The following is a 9,483-nucleotide window of genomic DNA, read 5'->3' as shown; positions in this document are numbered from 1 at the left end:
CGCGCGTTTGTTTTACTGCCGAACTCGATGAGTAAATTGGTTGAAAATTGATGTACATGTCATCTTATTGTTAAAACTACGGCTGCAAACATGTATGCACACGAAGAATTGGATGCGCGTTTTCATGTTTTAGTCCGTTATTTTGTAGTCCTTGATATTCACCTCTGAGAATTATACTAAAACAATTATTCACCTCAGGCTCAGTGAACATTGGTGAATATTCACTTCGACTTCGTCTCGTCGAATATTGTTTTGAATCATTTCTTAACCGCGTGGCCTTGGGGCGAGCGTGATTCATAAAATCGGCCAACAGTTTTCATGATCTTTTTCGTCTAAATAGGAAAGCGCAGATGAATAAATGCAGCTTCATACTTTCCAGGCCAATTTAAATGGATTATTTTTCAAATCCTTTTTTTTTGAAAGTAGCATTAGCACACAACAATCAAGATACTATTCTCGACTTGATTGAGAACTTTCCTATGCGCAGTAAAATTACAATGTGGACATGGTGTGACTCGGATGAGTCACTTTGTGTGCATATTACATATCTGGATACAACATCAGAAAGAAAAAATATTTGACAATTTATTCATTGCAATTATTGTGAAAATTATTGCTCTTACAACCGGAGCGCGTTGGATTACGATTAACGTAGCAATATGATAAATAAATAACAAGTTTTAATTCTTGGTTGCCAGATATTTGCGGAATAATTTCATAACCTCGATAACGAATGAGACGTTTGCTATCCTGACCAAGCTTAAATATCTGTGCGTATTTTAAAGTGCAGTTTTGTCCAAACTTTTTGTGTTGTAGCTGTCTTGTTCAAAGTTTTGTGCTGGTTAGTAATCATCTGCAGAGATTGCGAATTAATACCATGTCATGTAGCAACTCTTTTTTCAAACATTTTCCCTTATTAAATAGACACTTTGCACGAATGGTGCCTACATTTGAATAACAATACTTTCACATTCTAAGCCTTACATTCATGTTAAAAACCCTTTGTCTGGAAACATTAACACGAGGTTTAGAATGTACGGAGTATCGTTATCCAAAACTAGGCGCCATTTATGCAAAGTGTCTTGTAGAGAATTCCTATTCCAGTTGACACCGCGGAAATACGTTTTTTGGGACGCGATACAGTATTTTGCTGGTCAGCGGTACACCTTAACACAACTACAAAATTTCTGCAACTTTTACATTGTTTACGCAGCGAGTCTTGTCGACAGTCAAAAAGATACAAAACTTAGAGCGCACACTGTAAACTTAGCTTTTAGACTCCGCTCATTTGTTGGTTAGTTCTCAGTTAATATTATATATTGTGCCAAAGCAAAACTGAACTTGCACACGGTGTGAAATTGTTTCGTGAAAGTTCATGGTCGCAAGCGGCGAGCCAGTGGCAATTTACGTTACGATGTGCGCTAAGGCTAAAACTAAGCAGCTTTTGTGTTGCTGTAGCGGTGTTCTGGGGACATCAACTTCTCAAGTTTGTTGAATTGATGGGCTTGAACCGTGTGACTCGGTATGTCAACGGCATTTCGATCAAATTCGTCGGGAAGACAAGCTCGTGTTCATCCACTTATTCGATTGAGGGCACCCGCGTAAGTAAACACGGTCATCCTGTCTCCACTCGGTATCACCGAATTATGGACCAAGTTGGCCGAAATCGAAGCAGTGCTTCGTATAAATCTTGCACACGTTGGTGTAACAAGTGTAGGACTGAATCCCTAAAAGGGTTCAAAATCTGGACTCAACTCGGGGAAGAATTCACCGAGGTATGTTTTATCATAAATTATCCAATTTTAATTATACTGTACTTCAGTAAGCTTGAGGCTGGCGAAAATAAAATTTTAAATTTTCATGTTTATTATTGTTTCTTTGTTTCTTGTCATAATTTCGAATTCTTGCAGTTCTGTATTTTGCTTTTAGCGCCTCTAAAGTGTGAAAATTATTTTAAACTAGTTGCATAGCTATTAGAGTTTAGAAAAAAAGCTATTTAGCTATTAGAAAAACCACAAGAAGTACATGACATCTGATTATCTAAAGATGGCAGAAGTCATGGAATACAAAGCTGTTAAAAGGGTAATTAAAAATACATGCATATGTTATTGCAAGACAATAAAAATACCATAAAATCTGGGTAATAACAACTTCCAATTAAAACTCAATAAATGAATTTCATTTTTAGTTATAAATAGGCTATCCCCCCCTGTATTCACAAAGCAATCTTCTGATTGTAAGGCCACCCAGATAATTTCTGACCACATTACCTTAGAGCCTGAGACTCTGTATAACTTTCTAAGATTAATATTTGTTTACATATTACTATTATCTGGATTTCCCAATAGAAAACTTCTCCTATTGTAAATTTTTTTCTTTTTTGGCTCAGCAAAAATCCTTTTAGATACTGTCCATGGATGATTTCCACAACATCAATGCTGTAAAAACACCAACTGAGAGAACAGTGACCAATACACTCCATATGGCAACTCCTCTCCTGAACATTCAGCCATCTGTTGATGGTGGGGAGAGGCAGGGGGCAGGAGCCCGGGAGAATATGGGGCGGCAGCCCGGGAGAATAGGGGGCAGGAATCCAGAGAGAAATGCAAAATGCTAATTTTTGTCATTCATTAAGGCTTCAAATACTTTCAAAAACAAGAACTGAAAATGTTACTTGACTTTCATTTAGTGTCTTTAGAGACTTCTAGGCCGACGGGCAAAGAAAAATTCACCCTTGGGCTCAAAATGAGGCCCAAAATGAAACCCTTTGATAGTGGTTACATCATAGGTCATTCACTTGAAAGACATGGGTAAGGGTAGCAAGGCTGAAAACGAAGGAAAAGGAAATGCCCAAGGGGTGTGCAGCTAAATGACTAAGATGTGTTTTGAGTCTCTTAATTTACAGGGGACAGGAGCAGGACGAACAAGGGTGGGAGTCAAGAGATAGAGGTATGGGAAGTGGGAGGTTCTGACTCCACTGTCCCTTCCCCCACTTGATGCAGTACCTTGTCCCTAAGTAAAAGGTAAAGTCTGCATAGAGCCAAGTGGCCCATCAGGCCAGGCTTATCTCGGGTTCTGTAGCATGAACCGACTAGGAGTATTTCTACTACCCCCTGCCGGATAGGATGCTAGTCGATCACAGGGTTACCCCCAGCATTAAATTCACCAGTACCCATATGTACACCTTTGTGGAGAGAAGCACCGTGAGAGTAAAAGTGTCTTGCCCAAAAACACAACACAATGTCCTTGACAAGGGCTCAAACATGGACTGCTCGATCCATTGCTGAGCGCACTAACCACGAGGCCACTGCACCTCCCACCTTGTCCCTTAGGCCTAACCTTAACCCTAAACCTAAAAAAGAGTCTATAGATTTCAGTCAAGTTTATCTCTTTTATCACTTGTGTATTGGAGACAATTTCTAATTTCCTCGCTTTCTGCCATTCAGTTTACAGTACCAAAGCCTGATTTTAAGTGATTCGCAACTACTGACAGAACTTGTTTTTGCAACTTACAACTTCAGACTTTGCACAAAATTTCTCACTGGAGAAAAGCAATTTTGTAGAACTTAAGTGATGAACTAAATGCAATAAATATTAATTTGTAAGAAATGTATCTGTTCTTTAATTATGCTTTTGTGTCTAGTATCTGAGTTGGATGTAACAAAGATATATTTCCAATGGTTTGTAGACGACAGTAAGCCAATTCAGAGACACAGTGGCATAAACAAACCCACTTGTTAGCCAAATATCAAAGGAAAAAAAAAATACATATAATTATATAATTTATTGCCATCAGGTGCTATAATGTCTTGTAATAAAGTGGTTACAAGCTAAGTAAGAATATAACAGAAGGGAGGATGATACAATATTATGACTAAGGGGATCATAATTAATTTCATATTGATTCAAAGCACGTGATATGTACATGTCTGATTCATTAAGCACATACAATGTAAAAATTATTTTGTAGTGATTGAGCAAAGCTCATCTGAATTAAATTAAATTAAAGGAAAAACAACAACAGTCAATTATTTATATCAGTTGATACACTGCACATGTAAGATAGGGAAATAGAAATCGAAAAGCTTCAAATGACTGAGTAAACAAAATAAACTAGTGGGTTTCATTGAAGAGTTGATTACTGCCTCTCTGAAATGTTGAATGTCTTTTCAGCATCAAAAGATGTGAAACTTGACCACATCCCATAAGTGGAAGCGGTTAAACAAATTCAGGTGTTTGGGCATTTTAAAATATTTAGTTACCTGTGCATACATGTACAAGGAAACGGTCTTGAAAATTTCCATGTACTATCAACATGTAATCGATGTAAACAAAAAAGACCTCAAGCGAGGAAAAATTGTCTATGAACGGAACATATTGAGCGGTCTTGAATGTTTTCAGTATTTCCAGCGTTCGCTCCGGCCAACAAATCAAAATATTTGCGATTTCTACTCCCTTCGCAAACGCCACCATTATATATAAATGTAGGCTTAAACAATCTTTAATGATAGAGAAATATCTTGTGAATGAAATGAACAAATGTTTTATTCTGACAGCAAACGGCAGGTACAAAAAAATTATTTCCTGTTCCAAAAGGCGCAGAAAGTCAGAAAGGTGATAGAAACGCCAAACAAGCCAGTCTTTAAAGACAAATTCTTATCAAAGTTTCTTTGACGCGTTGCGAAATATAATCTAAATGAACAAGCACATGTCGGCGCAAAGTGAGTGTGAATAAAACGGTCCCGACTTACATATACCTTAACCACTTCATGCAAATTACACTTTTAATCCAACTAGTCTTCAAAATGCTTGCAAAAGCTTCATACAGAACCAATCTTCTGCTTTGCTGGATACCCATCGTTGTTTTCGACAATTCTGAGGCGAGGGCGACTGAAGCAACACGATCCAGGCTCGAGTCAGCAAACTACACATTACTCCTCACAAAATGACTCCTCTGTACCCCTATTCATTACCGAAACATTGTTTGAGTATTAAAAACCCATTTAAGGACGTCAAACTCACCAATAACGAGAAGTATCAAGGATATTTTCGACCTTAAAACGAACCAAAATACTGATCTCGGAGAACTGATTGATCGAAGGACAGCACAGCCTGATAGTGATGACCACTGACCAGTTACGGTGACGTCAAAAAACGTATTTCCGCAGTGTCATTCCAGCTGATTTCGTTCAAGAATTTCCTGAATCTTTGGTTGAATGGCTCGCATTTCGGAGACTGAAGAGGTTTTTCGAACTTTCCCGAAACTTTTCCAGGGTATTTCTGTACCTTTCGCTTCCTTTCCAAAATTTTCGGAATTTGTGGACGTTCAAGCGTTCTTGGTCTTTTCCATTTTCCTGTACGTAGCGGAGGTAACGAGTCTCTCTTACGTGTTTTTATTGGTTAGGTGCAGTGTTGCAATTGGACATACTGCAACTGCTTTTGTTTTGGCTTTTCCGACTACTTTCAATAGGTCATATTATACCTTAATTTCCTAATTGTCAACTCAAAGTAGATGCGTTTCCAGAACTATTCCTAACCCCAAGAGTTCTAGCTACTAACAGTGCTATGTTCCCCGTTTTAATTGTAGATTTCTGAGCGCCAACCGACTTGAGACTATTCCACATCGAGCCTTCTTTAATCTGGAGAATCTTGCGGTAATGTAAGTAGAGAAGGCGGCGTTGTTGAAGCGGAAAGCATCATTACAAGGGCTTGGATTTAAATCCCTCTCTCAGCGCATCTAAAATATATGCCACTATCAGTAATATCTGTTTTTAATAGATGGCCTTAACTTTCTGTTAGCACAAAAGTTGCGTGACCTCAAAATTTATTGTGAAACTAAATAATACTAAACAAGTAACCATAAAAAGACAAATAGTAGCATGCATCTCCAATGCAAAGGAATTATTTAATGACTTGACTAAAGAACAACTGATTCTCCAAGCAATGGCGATAGCTAGCCACAGTATAATTTTTTTTGTCCCTCCCTTGTGTGATGTCTTTTGACTGTGCTATTTACTGGGCGTTACGGTTTTAATCCCTTTACAAAATAACATTGATTGAAAAAGTTAAATCTTGAAAAAAAAAAAAAAAAAAAGCACAGCTAAATATAACATTTTGGCCTGGTAAAGGTGTAAGCAGACTAACGCCAAGAGCCTCGGAGAGGCTGCCCACCCCTAAGACCTACTCATTTCTCCAAACAATCATAGTGATAGCTTGCTAGAGTATAAATTTATCGATAGGCTTCTTGGATTTTCTTCCCCAACTCCAAAAAAATGAACAACAACAATAATAATAAACCAAAATAATAAAAAGACTATATCAATCTTCCTATGATAGGTTACACTTTTTTGTTATCAATCATTTACTCGAAAAATTTGCCAGTTCGAGATCGCGTGAATGATGCCAAAATGTGTCTTTTTCCAGAGAGATTTCTCAAGAAGAGACCTTGTTATATGTAGAAAACCATATAATATTCGGTCCTTGATGTACATGTAGTTGTTTCTCCCTATGTTCATCGGAAACAGTCTTGTTATTCTAGTGAAAGAAGGTTTTGCTATTCTAGCAACGTACACCGTCCAGTGATGACCGTAAAGTTATAAATAAAGAAAAAAACAAAACCTTTCGATGGCTGGCCTAACGGTAGCACGTTTTTAATTTCATTGCTCTATATATTTTTTTATATTTTATATTTATATTTATATTTACTAAAATTTGTCAGGGTCGTGCGTGAGGTATTAGGGAGTGGAACAAATGATCATTACAACTCTTCTTTTAAAAGTCGTCTGAATCTTGTCCTGTTTTTTTCTTGTAAGAATGCTGTCAGACAACCCTATAAAGACAATTGAGCCGGAGTCTTTTAAGCTTTATGGTGGTGGTATTTTAAATATGTAAGTTAGGACTTAAAATAAGTCATTAGATCTTTCGTGATTAACTTTGTCTTTGCCAGCAATCCCAAAACGACCCTATGAAGACATTTCCTGTCAGTGGGGCTCAATATAATCAGATATGATTGAACACCTTGAAACAAGAAAGGTCATGCTAGGTCAAACTAGAAGAAATACTTGTAAAGCAATTTTGAAGATCAAGCTGTTTCCAGATATTTCTAGCTGTCTTAGTAGACACCAAACGGAAAAATCTAAAATACGGAAAATTGCATTGACCTGGTTTTAGCAAAGGATATAAGTAAATTTTCACACCATCAAGTTATTACGTTGTTAAAAAGAATTCGAAAATTTCTAATTTATGAGTACAAGTTGTCTTCCAGCTTTTTCTCGGTTTAGAAGTTATCGTGAATGGCCAAAACGATAGTTTGTTGGACCCCAGTGAACGTGGCCTCAATCCCACCAGTGTCCTTGTGTTGCGTTGTTCTGACAGTCCCTCGCTCCATCACAGCCACACCTGGCATATGCTAAATTACAGGGAAAATCAACTGTTTTATATAGTCAGCTGACTTGTGTAAAGATTCCACCTGTTTAACCATGTAACATTTCCTAAATCAATGGACTTTTTGTTTGGTGTTGCTCGCCCTTGAACCCGGTATTTTCTTTAAAAGCTTCCAACCGAATGAGTGAGTGTACTTCCGCGAGTTATTGTGGGAAATAACTGATGCAGATGCAACTGAAGAAGAAAAGCGTTTTCGAGGTACCATTAAATGAGCTGAAAAAGGCAATTACAACAACATGATGTTCAATCCCTGAGGTAATTAAACGTGAGGTTGCATAAAACTGATGATGCTCAGACAGGAGCTGTATCAAGCTATTAATTTCAAAAATACGATTACCGTGATTTGATTCACTTGAGTGATATTTCTTTTCTTTTCACTTTCTTTCCTGTGCATTGCTTACCTTTTTCCCTTATAGATATTTGCTACGGACGAAACTGAAGATACTGAGCGTCGAATCATTTACAGGGCTTCGTGGGCTAGATTCTAAACTGTGATGTATCATATTTATCACAAACTGACCCAAACAGCAATGATAAATATTAGACTTGTCTTTTCTCCTAAACATAATAGGTTATGTAAGAAAATAAACCAGTGCCATGGTGGTATGACTTGTAACTATATTCATCTTTAGAAATAGCAAGACTTGTTGTTTCATCTTTTGTCATGCTTGAGTAAAAAGAGGAAGCCTGTAAACTTCCAATCACTGCATTGTCCACGTGACGACTTGATACTTTTCTGAGTTGTATTTAATTAAATCGTTTTAGTTGTGAATATATACTCAGATTATCCGATGCTTAAACTTCTTTTTGTCAGGGTGATAAAGGATAGAACAGCTGGAACACTCAGATATCGTTCTTCTCTAGGCCAGAACTGTACAATTTATCTGTACGTTACTTCTTTCACAGCAGGAATGAATAGTTGTTTATCATGGAGAGAAACGGATTCCGTTTAATCAATTACAACTAGAAATCTTAAATAGTGTTGAGGTTTCGATGGAATTGGTTTGGAGTATGCATTTTGCACCGAAAGCGTATGCGTTCGCAACAGTATATAACACGGACATTAAAATTCTTTCAAGATGATATAGCCGGCGTAGCTGGCGGTTTAGTTGGGGTGGAAGAAACAAAAGGCCTTTTTCATTTTTCCCTCAGGCCTTTCGCAGCTTCGTCATACCCCAACCAACTAAACCGCCAGCTACGCAGGCTAAAGATGACACAGATGTATCACTAACTACATGGCTGCTATGACATCTACAATACAAAGATGCTTTATAAAATTTGTAGTGTCAGGTTACTTGTTAAGACAACCCCGGTAAAAGTTTCTCAAAACAAATTTTTAATTTCAATAAATGTTAATTCTTACATTAAGATTTGCTCTCTTCCAGGAATCCTCTCAATTCTGATGCAGAAGTTATCAAAGTCTATAGTCCAGAATCAAAGCGAAGTATAGCTTTCGTTTCCGCTCTCATGGCTTCAGGATTCACCAGGATACCTAACAACTTTACGGATGACATTTATCATTCCTTTCTACCATGTCCAGTGGGAACGTTCTCAAACACGACATCTAAAGGAAAAGATGGATGCACGCCGTGTTCCCCAGGTTACTGTTACTCTTCAGTTAAATTGCTTGTGTGACTAGGATTATCTAGAGCTTGTCTTCAGAGTTTTATGGGAGTGGAATGAGCCCACAGTAAGTGCAGACCGGAGTAAAACCCGGTCAAGGGCGCATAAAAATATCGGTTGATAGGTAGAGCTCAAACCCTGGATAAAATATCCACCTTCCAAAATACGTACCTTCAAGAAATATACAGACGAAGGATCCCTGGAATGCATCCTAACTATTCAGTCAAAACCGCGAGTGCAAAACCCCTTCAATGAGTGCCTTATGTCTGCTTTATTTCGTAAGTTCAGAATACACTGTAAATCTTTTACAGGTGGATTTTACTCTGACAATCTCGGCCACGTGGCTGAAAACTGCAAGAGGTGTCCAAATGGTTCCTTTGTAGCATATGACAAAGCACCAGGAACACGAACGCAAGA

The 9,483-nt window shown here is 37.8% G+C and overlaps 1 protein-coding gene across 1 annotated transcript in view; it reads left to right on the top strand.

The window, feature by feature from the left end:
- The first annotated feature begins 9,277 nt into the window (after positions 1–9,277).
- Positions 9,278–9,483, top strand: part of LOC110052235 (uncharacterized) — a 5,216-nt gene continuing 5,010 nt past the window's right edge. The window contains exon 1 of the mRNA XM_020758344.2: positions 9,278–9,483. This exon is cut by the window's right edge and continues 20 nt beyond it. Coding sequence (XP_020614003.2) covers positions 9,329–9,483 — 155 coding nt within the window. The 5' untranslated portion in view covers positions 9,278–9,328.

Source organism: Orbicella faveolata, unplaced genomic scaffold, assembly GCF_042242905.1.
Source record: "Orbicella faveolata isolate gen_17 unplaced genomic scaffold, um_ofav_v1 contig_25, whole genome shotgun sequence".
Classification (NCBI taxonomy): domain Eukaryota; kingdom Metazoa; phylum Cnidaria; class Anthozoa; order Scleractinia; family Merulinidae; genus Orbicella; species Orbicella faveolata.
Note: the sequence above shows the minus strand (reverse complement) of the source record. Positions and strands in the feature narration are given on the sequence as shown.